Raw genomic sequence first — 16937 nt, forward strand, 5'->3', positions numbered from 1 at the left:
GAGATTTCTTTAAGATGGAAAGATACTGCTAATTATAGTAACAGAAACACAATGGAAAGGTAATGGATTTGATAAAGGTAATGGATTAGTCACTTATAAAGCTAGTATGAAGGGTTTTTTAAACAGTGAAAATAGCTATGATTATAATTATTATTTAAGAGGGATGGATACACAAGATAAAAAGATGTAAAATATGATTATCTCAAAAGCAAACATTGGAGGAGGGAGTTAAAATTTTGAGTTTTAGAATGAGATCAAACTTAAGTTGTTAATCAGCTTAAAATAGACTGTTATAAATATAATTTGTTATATATAAGCATCATGATAATCACAAAGCAAAAACCTGTAGTAAGTGTACAAGAGATAAAGTAATATAGACATACCACTAAAGAAAGGCATCAAACCACAAAGGAAGCGAGCAAGAGAAGAAGATAGGAACAAAGATGAACTGTAAAAAACAGCCAGAAAAGAATTAACAAAATGACAGTAAGTATGTACCTATCAATAATTACTTTAAATATAAATGGACTAAGTTCTCCACTTAGAAGACAAAGTAGCTGTATGAATTAAAAAACCAAGATCTGGGACTTCCCTGGTGGTTCAGGGGCTAGGACCCTGCGCTCCCAACGCTAATTATGCTAATGGCTCGGGTTTGATCCCCGGTCAGGGAGCTGGATCCCACGTGCCACAACTACGAGTTCCTGCGCTGCAAATAAAAATCCCATGTAACCACAACGAAGACCCCACACAGCCAAATGAACAATAAGTAAATAACAATAAATATTAAAAAAAAAAAGACCCATCTTTAAGTTGCCTACAAGAGACTTTAGATGTAAGGACACACAGAGTAAAGGGATGGAAAAAGCTATTTCATGCAAATGAAAAGGAGTAGCTACACTTACATCAGACAAAGGAGACTTTAAGACTATTAATAAAAGACAAAGCAGGGTGTTAGGTAATTATAAAGGGGTCAGTCCATTAAGAAGATATCATTTGTAAGTATTTATGCACTAAACACAGGAGCACCTAAAATATAAAGCAAATATTAACATATTTAAACAAAGAAATAGCAATATAGTAATAGTAGGGGGCTTTAATACTCCACTTCTATAAATGGATAGATCCCTCAGACAAAATGAATAAGGACACATTGGCCTTAAGTGTATTAGACTAGATGGATTTAACAGACATTTACAGAATATACCATCAAGAAACAACAAAATACACATTCTTCTGAATTACACGTGAAATATTTTCCAAGATAGAGTATATTGGGCTGCAACAGAAGTCTTGGTAAACTTAATTGGATGGAAATCATATCAAGCATCTTTTCTAGCCACAGTGGTATAAAACTGGAAATTAATTTCATGAAGACAACTGCAAAATGCACACATATCTAGAGATTAAACAATGTGCTGTTGAACAGCCAGTGGGTCAAAGAAGAAACCAAAAGAGAAATAAAAACCTACCTTGAGACAAGTGCACGTGGAAATGTAACATATTAGAATTTCTGGGATGCATTGTAAGCAGTTCTGAGAGGGAAAGTCATAGCAATACATGCTTTTCTCAAGAAATAAAGTCTCAAACAACTTTAGACCTCAGGGAACTAGAAAAAGAAGGGCAAAGCCCAGATTTAATGGAAGGAAGAAATTACAGATGATCATAGGAGAAACAAATGAAGTAGATACTGAAAAGACAGTAGAAGAGATCAGTGAAACCAAGAGCTGGTTCTTTGATAAGGTACAATTGACCAACCTTTAGCCAGACTCACCAAGAACAAAAGAGAGAACTCAAAATCAAAAAGGAAAGAGATGTTATAGCTGCCCTCACAGATAGTGTCATAAGAGACTACTATGAATGCAGAGTTCCAAAGAACAGCAAGGAGAGATAAGAAAGCCTTCTTCATGATCAGTGCAAAGAAATAGAGGAAAACAATATAATGGGAAAGACTAGAGATCTCTTCAAGAAAATTAGAGATACTAAGGGAACATTTCATGCCAAGATGGGCACAATAAAGGACAGAAACGGGATCTAACAGAAGCAGAAGATATTAAGAAGAGGTGGCAAGAATACACAGAAGGACTGTACAAAAAAGATCTTCATGACCCAGATAACCACTCAGATGGTGTGATCACTCACCTAGAGCCAGACATCCTGGAACACAAAGTCAAGTGGATCTTAGGAAGCATCACTATGAACAAAGCTAGTGGAGGTGATGGAATTCCAGTTGAGCTATTTCAAATCCTAAAAGATGATGGTGTGAAAGTGCTGCACTCAATATGCTAGCAAATTTGGAAGACTCAGCAGTGGCTACAGGACTGGAAAAGGTCAGTTTTCTTTCCAATTCCAAAGGCAGACAGTGCCAAAGAATATTCAAAGTACTGCAGAGTTGCACTCATCTCAAACACTAGCAAAGTAATGGTCAAAATTCTCCAAGCCAGGCTTCGACAGTACGTGAACTAAGAACTTTAACATGTTCAAACTGGATTTAGAAAAGGCAGAGGAACCAGAGATCAAATTGCCAACATCTGTTGGATCATACAACCTACCAAGACTGAATCATGATGAAATAGAAAATCTGAATGGACTGATTACTAATAAGGAAGTTGAATCAGAAATCAGAAAACCCCCAACAAAAGTCCAAGACCAGATGGCTTCACTGGTGATTCTACTAAACATTCAAGTACCAGTCCTCTCAACCTCTTCCCAGAAATAGAAGAGGAGGGAACTCTTCCAAACTCATTTTATGAGGCCAGCATTACCCAGATACCAAAACCAGATAAGGACACCACAAGAAAAGAAAATTACAGACCAATGTCTCTGATGAACACGGGTACAAAAATCCTTTGCGCCAAATACTAGCAAACCAAATTCAACATATATTATGCACCATGATCAAACGGGATTATATGATCTTGTTGATAGATACAGAAAAGGTGTGTCAAAATTCAACATCCATTTATGATAAAAATTATCAACCAGGTCAGAATAGAGGGAATGTACCTCAACATAATAAAGGCCGTATATGATGGGCCCACAGTCTGTATCGTACTCAACGGTGAAAAGCTGAAAGCGCTTCTTCTCAGATCAGGAAAAAGACAAGGACACTCACCACTTTTACTTAATGTTGTATTGGAAATCTTAGAGCAATTAGGCAAGAAAAATAAAAGTCATCTCTGTTGGAAAGGAAGAAATAAAACTCACTATTTGAAGATGACATGATATTATGTATATTGAAAAATCTAAAGATTCCAACAAAAAACTATTGTTTGCTTAGTCTCAGTCGTGTCCAACTCTTTGTGACCCCTTGGACTGTAGCCCGCCAGGCTTCTCTGTCCACGGGGATTCTCCAGGCAAGAATACTGAAGTGGGTTGCCATGCCCTCCTTCAGGGGATCTTCCCAACCCAGGGATCAAACCCAGGTCTCCTGCATTGTGGGTGGATTCTTTACCAGCTGAGCTACCAGGAAGCCCCTTTTTATATATAGAAAAATCTAAAGATTCCAACAAAAAACTATTTGAACTAGTAAACAAATTTCATGAAGTTGCAGGATACAAAATCAATATGTAGAAATCTGTTACATTTCTTTGCACTAATAATGAACTGTCAGATACATTAAGAAAATCCTGTTTTCAATTGCATCAAAAAAGTAAAACACCTAGGAATAAATTTAACGAAGAAGGTAAGAGACTTGTATATTGACACTGAAAAGACATTTATGAAAGAAATGGAAGAAGACACAAATAAATGGAAAGATATTGCATGCTTATGTGTTAGAAAAATCAGTGCTGTTCAAGTGTCCATACTACCCAAGGCAATGTACAGATTCAGTGCAGCCTTTTTAAAAATTCCAATGGCATTTTTCACAGAAATAGAAGAAATAATCCTAAAGTTTGTGCATAACCACAAAAGTCCCCAAATAGTGAAAGCAGTCTTGAGAAAGAGGTACAAGCTGGAAATAACATGCTCTCTGATTTCAAATTACATTACCAAGCTATAGAAATTCAAACAGTGTCTAGGATACTGGCATGAAAATAGACACCTAGATCAGTGGAACAGAATAGAGAGCCTTTAAATAAATCTTTGCATATATGGTCAATTAATTTATAATAAAGGATACAAGAATATATATTGGAGAAAGGACATTCAGTAAAAGATGTTGGTAAAACTGGAGAGCCACATGCAAAGGAATGAAACTGGAGTTTACATGGTACACAAAAATGAACCCAAAATGAATTAAAGACTTGAAAGTAAGGCCTGAAACAGTAAAACTCCTAGAAGAAAGCACAGGTAGTAAGTTCTTGACACAGGCCTTGGCGATGGTTTTTTCAGTCTGACACCAAAAACAGTAAAAGCAAAACTAAACAAATGGGGCTCCATCAAACTAAGACGCCTCTACCCAGCAAAGAAACTCAACGAGATGAAAGGGCAGCCTGCTGAGTGGAGGACAGTATTCCCAGATCATATGTGTGATAAGTGTCTGTATATAAAGAACTCATATAACTTAATAGCAAAAAAAAAGCAATCCAATTTAAAAATGGGCAGATCTGAACAGACATTTTTCCGAAGAAGACATACAGAAGGCCAAAAAATTCATGAAAGAAATGCTCAACATCACTGATCATCAGGGAAGTTTAATCAAAGCCACAATGAGATCACGTCTTACACCTGTCAGAATGGCTGTTCTCAGAAAGACAACAGATACCAAGTGTTGGTGGAAGGGTAGCCCTCCTGTATTATTGGTGGGGGATGTAAAGTGGTGCAGCCACTGTAGAAAACAGTATGGAATTCCCTCAAAAAATTAAAAATCGATCTGCCACACAATCTTGCAATTCTACTCCTTGGTATTTTTCTGAAGATAACAGAAACACTAACTCAAAAAGATATCTGCACCCCATGTTCACTGCAGTGTTGCTAATAGTAGCGAAGATATGGAAGCAAACTAAAGCGCCCACCAATGAATGAGTTTAAGATGAACACACACACACACACAAGAATATTATTGAGCCATAAAGAAGAATGAAATCTCACCATTTGTGACAGCACGGGTGGAGGATGGATCTAGGGCATGTTGCTGAGTGAAGGAAGTCAGAGAAAGACATATACCACGTGATCTAACTTACATGTGGAATCTGGAAAATAAAAATAAAGACAAGCTCATAGACGGAGAATAGGTTGGTGGCTGCATGAGGTATGGAGAAGGGATTGAGAAAAAGGGGTGAATTTTTTTTGTTACTTGTTTTTTGTTACTTGTGCAAAAAGAAGTATATGCACAAAAGCAGTAAGATAAAAGGCTAATAAACACAGTCATTTCAGAAGGATTATGGCATCAAATATCAGACAGGGCAGCACCTGAAGAATAATGTTTTAATTTTCAATCCTTGGAATTTCTTCCCTCCTTACCTGATACAGAGTCAGGAAGCAGAGACGAGACTTATATCAATATGTGCATGCTCTTTACTCGGTATATGCATTTGTTCCATGAGGGAAATAAATAGACGTTTGAGACCTGGTTTCTGCCCTTAAGGAAGGTAGTAGCTTCCTTAAGCTGAAAACCAATCAATCTGAGGGCATCGTGGAGACCCTCCATGATGGAATTTCCTCAAAAAATTAAAAATCGATCTGCCATACCGTCCATCGTGGAGGGTCTCCACAATGCCCTCAGATTGATTGGTTTCTGTGGTCCGTGTCATGTGGATTAGGAGTTTGGACAATCCATTTAAGTCTATAATCGTTAATGATTGATTAGCGTCATCTGCACATATGTGACTGAAAGCAGCTTGTCATTTCCTCCTGCATGTTACAGAAGGCGTCAGTGCTGTGGCCACGCGTATGTGAGCGCAGGGTGTTGTCCAGCGGGGCGGCGGCTGCACTCGCAGCTGCGGCGTCTGCTTGGCGGCCATTGAAGCGTGCCGGTGGCTCCCTTTCTCTCCTTCCTTTCTGGTGTGTTCAGTGGGGCTTTTCTTTCTGAATAAGGAATGGTAAACACATTAACAGTCTAGGAAATTGGCAGCCACCACAGATCTGGCCGGCTAGGGGTGGCGGTGGCTGTCCCTGTGACGAGTGGTCTGAAGACCTGTTCCCCGTTTCTCCTCAGGTGTCCATCGATTGCCCATGGTCCATCTACTCCACCGTCATCGCGCTCACATTCAGCATGCCCTTCAGGACCACGCACTCCCTGCTGTCGTCCGGGACACGGTAAAGGACCTCAGGCCCTGCTTCTTTCCCACTGTCCCCCACACGCAGGCCCTGTTGCTCAGAGCTTGACTTTGGTGACGCTGAGCGTGTTTTATCACAGCCATAATGCTGCGTTCCACCTGTCAAATTCACAGTCATTCCCTGGATCCTAAGTGCACGGGCTCTACTCAGATTTCCCCAGCTCTCTCAGGAGTGAGTTTGCACAGCTGGTTTGTAGGACGTGGGATTCAGACAGTCTCCTCTGTTTCTGAGATCCCTTTTTATCCCTCCTTCCCTATTTTCAAGCCACTGGCCCATTGACAGACCTGGGTCAGCTGCCATCCTGGATTCCACTGATCACGTCATCATGGGTTTGTGTAACTAGTTCCCTGTCAGCTGCCATCTCTTACCTCAAAGGTGGGGTTTTCAACTTCAGCTCTTCTGACACTCCCTTAGGTAACCCCACGTGGTGGGTGATTGGCAGCACCCCTGGCTCTCCCCCACTTTTTGCCAGGGGCACTCTTCACCCTCCCTACCCCCAGTGTGAGAACCACAGATGTCTCCAGACATTGGCCCCACTTGAGAGCCGCTGCTTTGGAGGCTGGACCAAGTTCAGATTCAGTATCTGAACAAGGAAGTCTGTGGGTGTCATCCCACCCTTCATCTGTCTGGGCATCAGGAGATGCAGTGTCTGGTGCTTGAAAACAGCAGCAGTGGACTTTCCAGGTGGTGCCAGTGTAGGGGACACAGGTTTCATCACTGGTCTGGGAAGATCCCACAGGCCACGAAGCAGCTAAGCCTGTGCGCCAGCACCGCTGAGCCCATGCTCTGGAGCCAGGAACCACAACTGCTGGGCGCCTGTGCCCTGAAGCCCACGCTGTGCAACAAGAGAAGCCGCCGCAATGAGAAGCCGGCACGCCGCAGCTAGAGACGCAGTGAGAAGCCCGCACGCCGCAGCTAGAGACGCAGTGAGAAGCCCGCACACCGCAGCTGGAGAGAGTAGCGCCTGCTCTCCACAACTCGAGAAAGCCTGAACAAAGCACTGAAGACCCAGTGTGGCCAAAGATTAATTAGAAAAAAAACAAAGAAACACCAACAGTTCTACAGATATTAATGATTCAGCAATTCTGTAGATATTAATGGTTAAAAACACCAATGACTTTACAGAGAATCTGAGTTGCTGCATTTGAGACTGATTTTTCAAAATTTCTCATGTATAACAGAAATTCAAGTTAATTCTACTTACCTAGTTGAGTTTGTTACAGTTTTGCTTCTGTTTTACGTTTTGGTTTTTTGGCATAAGGCATGTGGGATCGTAGCCCCCCCACCCCCACCCCACCCCACCCGCATTAGAAGGTGGAGTCCTAACCACTGGACCACGAGGAAAGTGCCCCAGTGTCTTCTTAACACAGCCAAAGTGCATTTAATAAGGTTCTCAAACATCAGGATCTTTTTTTCTCCTTTAGGAAATATGTTCAAGTGTGTGTCCAGAATTTGTCAGAACTTGACTTTCAGCTGTCAGATAGTCGTCTTGTAGACACCCATGATAGTACCGACCTGCGACTGATACCGCTGAACACGGAATCTGAACAGGTAACCTCTCAGCGGAATGCAGAGTGAGAAGCGTATTCTGGCGTCATGGAGCTGACCATGTACAGGGAGCAGCCACGCAGGCAGTAGTGGGGCGCGCACGCCCAGGGAGGAGCACCCTGGCATGCCCGCTCAGAGTCCTCTGTGGGCCAGGGGGCACAGCGCACAGAGTAGGAAACAGATTGTGTTTTTAGAAAAATTAAATCTTGTGTTTGTCAGACTCCACGCACAGATTTACTCTGAGCTCTTCCTCGAGTCTCGTGGCGATGCGTAGACGCCATCACCCCGGCAACAGTGGCTGCTGCGCCCTGCCCACAGCCACACGCTGCCTCGCCCAGCGGCGGGCTCTGGGTTGTCAGGGTAGCTTCGTAAAGGAGTCACGTTCGTGTTCATGCTGCCTGGCTGAATCCTGGCCCCGCCTTTCTGTTCATTTGTTGCATTTGTTTTTAGACAGTCAGTGCTGAGTGTTTAGAAGATCAAAGGTTTTTTTAAGGCTATCTGATGTCTAGCATTTTCAAAGGACTTTCCCCCACATTTGGCCAACTTCAGGGCTTCCTGAGTCTGTCCACGCTTACAGATTCGGACTTGTTGCCTGAGGTGGCACCAGTTCTTTTCCCCACTTCACTTAGTGGTAGGTCATAGTGATTGTCATGGTGTAAAGGTGTCCCTGTAATTGTTTGATGACATTTCCCACTTGGGAAATGTATGGGATACTGTGTACTAAGAAATATTCTTTACCCCTGTGCTTTCCTTATGGAATCATGAGAAATCAAGCCCTTTGACCAGTGCCGGACGGTCTTTGCGGGCAGGGCCTCGGGAGGTGCTGGGAGGCAGGGCTGCGGCAGCACACACAGGTGTGTCAGGAGGCGGGCCTGGGGACAGCCTCCCAGCTCCCTCCTGCTCGCCTGGTGGGGGCACGCACGCCTTGCCCCGAGCGTCGGGTGTGTGTGTGTGCCTGCGTGTGCGTGTGCGTGCGCGCAGTGACAGCCGACTCTCTTGCAGTGCATCCACAGCAGGCAGGCCGTGTTCTTTGTCTGGGAGCTGAAGTGGACACAGGAGCCTCCCCCCTCTCTGCACTGCCGCTTCTCCACTGGATTCTCCCCAGCTTCCGAAGAACAGCTGTCTATCTCCTTAAAGCCCTACACCTATGAATTTCAAGTGGAAAATTTTTTTGTATGTATCGCCTTATTTTTTTGGTGGGGTTCTGGGGTGGAAGCATGGAAGGTGATGTCATATTCTTTACCTTCTAAAAATCAAACAGACAAAATCTTCCAGTATAATGAAGCAACCTGTCATGGAAAAGGCCAGCGCTAGGGCCATGAGGGCAGCGGCCAGCTGTGGTTAGAGCCCTGGTCCCATCAGTGGCGCATCTGCCCCTTGGGCCCTCCTGCGCGACCCCCACTGAGCATGACCGTCTGCAGCCTCTCCTCCCTGTTGTCTTCCTTACACTGACTTCCTCGTGTCCTGCACCTGTTCCTTTTCATCTGGAGCGTTAGCGGCTACATCTCTAGTTTTTTAAAAGAAAGCAGATTTTCTTTAACGTGCACTTTAGGTGTGGAGCTAACAGCAGCCCGGAGCTGGGTGAGTCAGGGCCGTCGTGTGCTGTTTGTCTAGTGCGATGATTGGGTTTGGCGTTACGCAAACCAGAATGTGGACACACAGCTTTGTGGTGTTTTCTTCTCTAAACGACGGAGACTGTCAAGCAACGCTTCATTTGAGAAGGTGTTTGTGTGCATAGCTCTTGATATTAGCGGTTTTTTTAATACCTCCTTCTGACCAAAAGACTATTTAAACCCACCTGTTTTCTTGAGTGTTCCATATTGGCCTTAAAGTTAAACATAGCCACTAGCGTAGTTCATCATTTTGTTGGACAAGCAGATGCCCCTTTGATGTGGTGATAGCTATTGAACATTAGATTATTCACATGGTGAAGAGTCAGCAGAAACTTAATGTGGTTTGCTTACTGCCAGTGACAATGAACTCATTAGCAGATTCTACTGGTACTTTGTCTTTTTTGCTTCCTTTTCAAATTGAGCATAGGAAAAATTTTCCTTTAGACCTGTACAAGGTTAGTAAAAAAGCTAGAGAAAAATACCTGGTGGATTGCTCTCTTCAAAACTGGTATTCTGAGGACCAGAAATACAGAATTATTATTATTTTTTAAAGTTTCATTTCTGTACCGTGAAGTTCCCCGGTGGTGCAGATGGTAAACAGTCTGCCTGCAATGTGGGAGACCTGGGTTTGATCCCTGGGTCAGGAAGATCCCCTGGAGAAGGAAATGGCAACCCACTCTAGTGTTCTTGCCTGGGCCATACCGTGGATGGATCACAGAGAGTCAAACACGACTGAGCGACTAGCTCTTTCACCTTCACCGTTAAGTTCACCGTTTGGGGCGTTCGCTTCATTGAAGTTAGTATATTGAAAGAGCTGGGCCACCAGCACCACGACCGTATTCATTCTTCCAAGCCTGTGCCCATTCACACGCCCCCTCCTGTTCGCAGCCCTGAGCTACCCCGCTCTAGAGCAGGGTGCCTGAGCCTTGCCTGTGCAAGGACAGTCGCATTCAGTGTGACCGTCTTGAGACTGACGGCTTTGATATGACGTGATGTTTCCAGCATTCGTTCATCTTGGGGAGCGTGTCAGGACTCTATCCTTTGTTATAGCTGAGCTCCAGCCGTGGGCTTCCCAGGCCGGGCCTCTTCCCTCCGCCCTGCTGGTGTGGCCATTCACCTCTCCTGTGGCAGTGGGGCTGCCAGCATGTGGAGGGGCAGGCTCTCATCCCCTGTGCGGGTTTGGGGCCTTTGTCCTGGGTGGTGAGCAAGTGTGAGCAGGTATGACTGTCAGGTAGGGAGGTCACAGAGACGGAACATCGTGGAAAAGGTTCAGGATGGACTTACTGTGGGGTAGTTCCAAGGAACTCTGTTCATTTTACTGGTTGTGGTAATGCATTTTGTCTTTTAGTGATGCATCTGAAGTGTCCAGGGTGACATGGCAGGTCTGGAACCTGCTTTACAGTAGCCCCGGCAGATAAGTCAGTGTGTGTTGGTGGGGAGAGGAGGCTCGTGAAGCGCGACGCTGGTGACAGGCCTGTGCGGAGTCACCCGGCCAGCCTCCCTCCTCCTGAGAGGCTTGACCATGTTCACGTTAAGAAGAGTTTAAGGCTCTTGGGGTGGGGCTTCCCGAGGACATGTCTCCACAGGGACTCAGTCGGTCAGAGGGCGCGAACACACAGCTGCTCCTCTGGTCCATTCTCGAAATTTCGAGTCTGCAGGCAGCACCGTGACGGCCTCAGAGAGTCGTCTGTTCAGATTGCTGACTGTGTCCTTTGCCCTCTCCTTTCTGGCCCAGACCTTGTACAACGTGAGAGCGGAGATATCGCCCCCTCCGGGCACGGAGCACTGTAGGACAGGCTCACTCTGCTCCCTGGACGTGTCCATCACGCGGCTCTCGGACCTCCTGGAGGTGGATAAGGATGAAGCCCTGACGGAATCTGACGAGTATTTTTCAACAAAGCTGATGTATGAAGGTGCGTCCGGAGGCTTCTTGCCCCTGACTGTTGTGTTCCGCCCTGTCGTTCACAACGTGCAGTGCTCCTCATCTGAAGAGAGAACATTCTAGAGTTGAAAGAATGTTTGAATGTCCCACTGTATGATGTGGCCCTGGACTCACAGGGTGTTGAACGTGGTTACTGCAGAGCTGTTGCTCTGAGAGGTGTGGGAGTAGCTGTGGGGCTCGGGGCTGGGGCACAGTGATGCCTGGAGCTGCTCTGTCCTCTGCCTGTGAGTCAGGGCCCCCTCGCTCAGCAGGCCAGGCATCCTGTGCTCACGCTCCCGCCCTCTCCCTCCAGCCTCCTTTCACCCCTTTCACCCCTCTACCCAGACCCTGGCCCCTCCTCCTTGCCGCCTCCCAGACGCCCCTAGACAGCCCTCCTCTTCTGGGGCCTGGGCTGCTTCTGTAGGTTTCTCAGGTTTTGGTGTCAGGCCCTTTATGCTCTAAAAATGGTTAGGGAGGCAAGTCTTCATTTACTTTCTTTAAGATATTAGGAAAGCCATTAATGATAGTGCTCTTGAGAAAGAACTATTTTCCGAACAGTTGTGTGTTCCCGCTGGTTCTGGGCTCATCACCGCACTCTGAGTTGGGCTCTACCAAGCTCACAGTGGCAAATGCACGTTTCCCAGAATGCTGAGTTTTGGTCAGTTTTGAACTGTACCACGGGCAGTCTCTTCCAAGCACCAGGCTTGTGCCACTGATTTTTAAGAAGGTATCTGCTGAATACCTGACGCTGAGGAGCTCGTTGCCGAGGGCCGCCAGCCCAGTGCCTGGTGACCTGTGCTGGGCCTGGGCCTGTGTCCCCTGGCACAGGAGGCCAGGTGGTGGGTGCATGGACCTCTCACTACTATTTTGCAACTTCTTGTGAGTGTGTAATCATCTCAGAGTTAAAGTTAAAAAAATGACGTGTACGAAAGGGTTGAATTGATTAGATTTTGACTGTTATGTGCAGAGCATCCGTAACTGACAGCAGCAGTTTCTCCTCTTCAGTCTGTAGCGGTGGGGAACACAGTGCCTCTGCTCCGAGCGCCAGTGGCCCGGCCAACACTCAGGCCCGCGGGCTTCCTGCCAGAGGGCGCGCCAGCACAGTGAGGAAGGGACGGGGGTCCTCAGGGGCACCCTGAGGACCAGCTCTGCGGGCCGCTGCTCCAGTTTGTCCCTCCCCGGTGCTGCTTTGGCCTCTGCACGGCCTCAGCTGCAGGCAGCTCGCCCTCTGCTGCCCCCGCTTCCTCATCGGCCTTTGTTGAGCCAACGAGGATCCTGCCCTCCTTGCCTGTGGGTGACTGCTCAGTCCAGTGTTTGACTCACACTGAGTTACATCACAGTCACGGTCTCACAGCATCCCTAGCAGCGTCTGCCGTGTGTGCAGCCTCCCCGTGGTTCCCGAAGAGGAGCTCCGTGCTTCACATGTACCTTTTTTTCCCAAACCATTGGGGGCTAATGTGAGCGGCAGAGCTGGGATCAGATGCGCTGGTCAGTACCATGTGTAATGGAGGAACCCGCACCCAACTCCATCCTCACTCCTGATGCTGCCTCTGTGGTGCTGGGTGGGAGGTTACACCGCATTTTCAAGGGGCTTTTAAGGCAGCGTTGACTCTGCTCACTTACGAACGTGAGGAGAAAGAAGCCATCTTCCCCTGTGTAGCCAGCCTGTACCTTCCTTTCTCAGTCAGAGGTGTTCTACTTTGAGATGCAGCTCCAGGGCACCAGGATATGGGACAGACCCCCACTTCAGGACTTCACTCTGGAGCGTGGACTGGCCGCCTCTTCTTTGGTGTGAACCCTGGAGGCCCTTTCTGGGTAAACATGGCGCTTTCCCTCTCTGTTTCAGTTGTGGACAACAGCAGCAACTGGGCAGTGTGCGGGAAGAGCTCCGGAGTCATCTCCATGCCCGTGACAGCCCAGGCCACGCACCGAGTCCACATGGAGGTGATGCCGCTCTTTGCAGGCTACCTGCCGCTCCCCGATGTCAGGCTATTCAAGTACCTCCCCCACCACTCGGCACAGTCCTCACAGCTGGACGCGGGTAGGGACCCTGTTGTGTAACGGACACGGCATGCCCTCGGTGCGGGGTGTGTGGCAGCTCCGTGCTGCTCAACAGCCCCACACTCGGAACCGGGGTGCTCTAATACCAAACACTTGGTCAGGGTCACTTGTCCTGAGCGTCTGCTCCCGAGGATGATCCACCCGGGACCTGTGTCCTGGCATCTCTCCAAAGGCGTGGCGGCTGTTGACATCCTTGTGCCTTGAAGGGCGGCTTGGGAGGCGGGCAGCTCCCCGGGGTGGGGAGAGGCCACCGCAGGGTAGCCTCTGTCTCACTTCCTGTTCGTTTTGCAGATAGCTGGATAGAAAATGACAGCCTGTCGGTGGACAAGCACGTAGATGACCAGCTGGACAGCGGCAGCGTCAAGAGCAGGGGCAGTGTGCACTCAGCTGCCAGCAGCGAGCACAAAGGCCTGCCGATGCCCCGGCTCCGAGCACTGCCCCCCGGCCAGGCCTTCAACTCGAGTGCGGGCACGCAGGTCCTGGTCATCCCCAGCAAAGACGACCACGTCCTCGAAGTCAGCGTCACATGACGCACAGGGCTCACACAGTCCCCGGGCCAGGCGTGTGTGCGCCGGAAGGATCCTGACTCGATGGCAGCCTCCTCGCTCTAGCCTGCCTTGTGTGACTCTGCCTGGCCATGGGAGCGTCAGAGAAGTCCCCGTGCTCAGCTGGTTGTTCATGTCACCCGGGGTGTCAGAGGCCGTTAACTTCCTCCCCCTGCCCCCTGATGTCCTCCAGGTTTGCCCAGAGCCCCGCCGCCTCCCTCCTCCTCCCTGCTCCCTGGAGAGCTTTCTGGAGCCCACTCGTCTGAGCAGCCTGTCATCTGCCAGTCTTCACCTGAAGCCCAGGTGTCTTTCAGGTGGACACACACAGGCCCTGTGGGCTTGTTAGTGGCGTGTATGCCTTTCTGCCACATGGCTGCCCAGTTTCTGGGCCAGGCAGGCTTGTGTGTCTCCTCAGGAGGAAAGCACAGCCCTTTACCCCAGGTCATCTAGTCGCGCTTTTCTAGAATAACTCCCTCTCTGGGCAGGGGGGTTGGGGGTGAGGAGGGAATAAAAACCCCTTCTGTGCCTTGGGACGTCAGACTGGGAGGGCCTGGAGCATCTGACAGCTGGAGCCGTTTTAAAGGTACTTAAAGACTAGGCCAGGGCATGAGAAACCACTCGGCACTGAGATGATTTAGGCATAAATGTTTCTGGAGCCCTTCCTCCCCTCTCCCCCCATGTGGATTAGGTATCATAGGCACTTGGAATTAAATATATATTTATTTTAATTATCATTTTATATGTGGGGGTTAATATGTTGTGTTTTTCTCTCACCTTTTGAGTCTTTACATGTAATTGTTTCTGTATAATCAGTATTTTTCTTTTGCACCTTAAGTCTCAGAAATTAAGAGGTTCCATTTAAATGACGATTAGAGGGGTCTTCTCAGCGTATTTCCAGTCTGGTTGTATGAGGGCAAGAGTCTTGGACTATTACTCTCCTGCCTACTACATGGCAGTCATACCATACAAATGGGTTAATTTGCTTTAGGTTGTACATTTAATTGTACATATGGTTGATTTATTATTTTTAAAAGTACATACTAACTGATGTTTATGTATAAGTTGCACCAAAAATCAAGGACAAAATAAATGTGTGTTTGTTTTTATTGGTGTGAAAGTCACAGCTTGTAAATAAGTGTTGTATGTATTAAACCTTTTCCAGCTCTCCAAAGCGATGTATTTTTGTACATATGAAATAGAGAACTCTTAATTCATTAGGAAAGTGTGCTTGGAATTGAACCTGACCAGATTAATGCAAGTGAGTGTAGTTGGTCCAGCAGAGGGTGGGCCCTCATGAATAACCTCAGATGTGTGAGCCTTAGAGAAAAAGGAGGCTTCTGCAGCCACCAACTGCCTCTGGCTGTTACCTCCTGGTGGCCTGAGGGCAAGAAGGCACAGGGCAAAATGAACAGAGAGCAGAGCATCACAGTCTCTTCAGTATATGGTCTTCTGGCTTGTTTAACAAATAAAGGTGGTGATCCTTGCTCCCCTGGTTTTCATTATAGAAATTGGAGAGGTGTACAAAGAAGATAAATACTGGTACATTTAATTAAATTTTTCAGAAATTTACCTTCCTTGTGTGCAGTTTAAAGCTAATAAACTAAGCAAATTAGAAGTTCAGAATCTAATGGTAGTTAACAGTTTCTAACACAAGTTTGCTTTATGTAAAAATTGGTGATGCCCTGCAGATCCACCAAGCCCAGTGAATGAAGAGATCTTTGAGACTAATCTTGTGTCGGAAAAGCCTCTCACCCATCTGCATGGTGAGCCTCAAGAGTCCAGGGCGGCACCCTCCTCCATGTGTGACCTTCCAGAGGGGGATGTGGGCCTGTGCTTCCCGATACCCAGTTGACTTTCGCCTTGGGTTCTGATTCCACTATGAAATTCTCTAATTACATACATATTCAGAAGGGAAAAAATGAAGTGGAAGTACAAAATGTTCATGGTGGTTTCTTATGTCTGAAAATTGAATGACATGAAATTTATCACAGGTTTATTTTTTTCCTTGTTGATTACCCAAGAAGATCTTTTGCAATCTAAGTTACATGGGTACCTCTGTTGTTATTTTTTTTAACATAAATGAAGAATGTCACCTAAAACTTTTTTTTTTTTAGTCTAAAAGGCTGTTGTGTTTAAAATAAGGCTTATGTGTTTGAGACAAGCTGGTTTTGTAGGTAAAAATGAAGCAGCTGTTAAACAATAGTAAAGCCAGAAATGTGCATCCTAAGAAGCAGTATGCAGCCATTTTACAAATATCTGTGGAAGATGTAAATACTAGCCAGTGGAAAAGGAAATAAGTTATAATTTTGGTGAATTTCATAGGGTCTCCTATGACTGGAAAAATTATAACTCTTCTTGTTTTAATGTAGGAATTCTGGTATTTAATCTGAAAATGACTTCTACCTGCAACTCCATCATCAGCTCGGCCTCTCCTGGGCCAGGTTCCCATCCTGGTCTTAGGTGATGGGGCTGGGTATCCCAGAGTTGGCGGAGAAAAGACACACAGGCTTCTAGTCAATTCTAGTAGTGTTTAAAATAAAACTGAGTTAGAAAATGAAGTTAAACACTCCAGGTGTGTATATGAAATGAAAACTTGTACTACTTTTTATAAAACAAACTAACCTGATCTAAATGTTTTATTGTCAACTGTAATCTTTAAAAGAAATCCTATGTGATTTTAAAATTTGACTTTTCATGAAGATGCGCCTTTCTCTAAATGTATTCACCCTGTGCACCAGGCTGTAAGACCTGAGAGTGTGGTCAAGATGGTTTGCTGGCGTTCTGCGGCTGGAAAAGGTGACAAGTTGGTGACTTTGATACTGCAGGTATTAACTCCATTTTCATAGTTTACTATGAAAGTCATTTTTCACATTATTCTGTAATATATTGTTAGACTAAAGCCATTGTATTAAGACTGTTTAAAATGTAAGCATTATAATTCTGAAAATACACATTTTAAGAAGAAACCTGCTGGTTTGGACTTCATTCTTATCCTGTGGCATGTGAAAATTGAGTGTGTAAAAAAGAATA

The 16937-nt window shown here is 46.0% G+C and overlaps 1 protein-coding gene across 4 annotated transcripts in view; it reads left to right on the forward strand.

Moving 5' to 3' along the window:
• The window catches only part of TRAPPC10 (trafficking protein particle complex subunit 10), a 75806-nt gene extending 59051 nt beyond the window's left edge, over positions 1–16755 (forward strand). For all 4 annotated transcript variants that reach the window (XM_055569777.1, XM_055569778.1, XM_055569779.1 and 1 more), the window contains 6 exons: positions 6098–6198; positions 7644–7770; positions 8770–8940; positions 11116–11293; positions 13148–13342; positions 13654–16755. In XM_055569777.1, the coding sequence (XP_055425752.1) occupies positions 6098–6198; positions 7644–7770; positions 8770–8940; positions 11116–11293; positions 13148–13342; positions 13654–13892 (1011 nt within the window). In that variant the 3' untranslated portion in view covers positions 13893–16755. The remainder of the gene's footprint in view (positions 1–6097; positions 6199–7643; positions 7771–8769; positions 8941–11115; positions 11294–13147; positions 13343–13653) is intronic.
• Positions 16756–16937: the final 182 nt, after the last annotated feature.

Source organism: Bubalus kerabau, chromosome 2, assembly GCF_029407905.1.
Source record: "Bubalus kerabau isolate K-KA32 ecotype Philippines breed swamp buffalo chromosome 2, PCC_UOA_SB_1v2, whole genome shotgun sequence".
In the NCBI taxonomy this organism is placed as follows: Eukaryota; Metazoa; Chordata; class Mammalia; order Artiodactyla; family Bovidae; genus Bubalus; species Bubalus kerabau.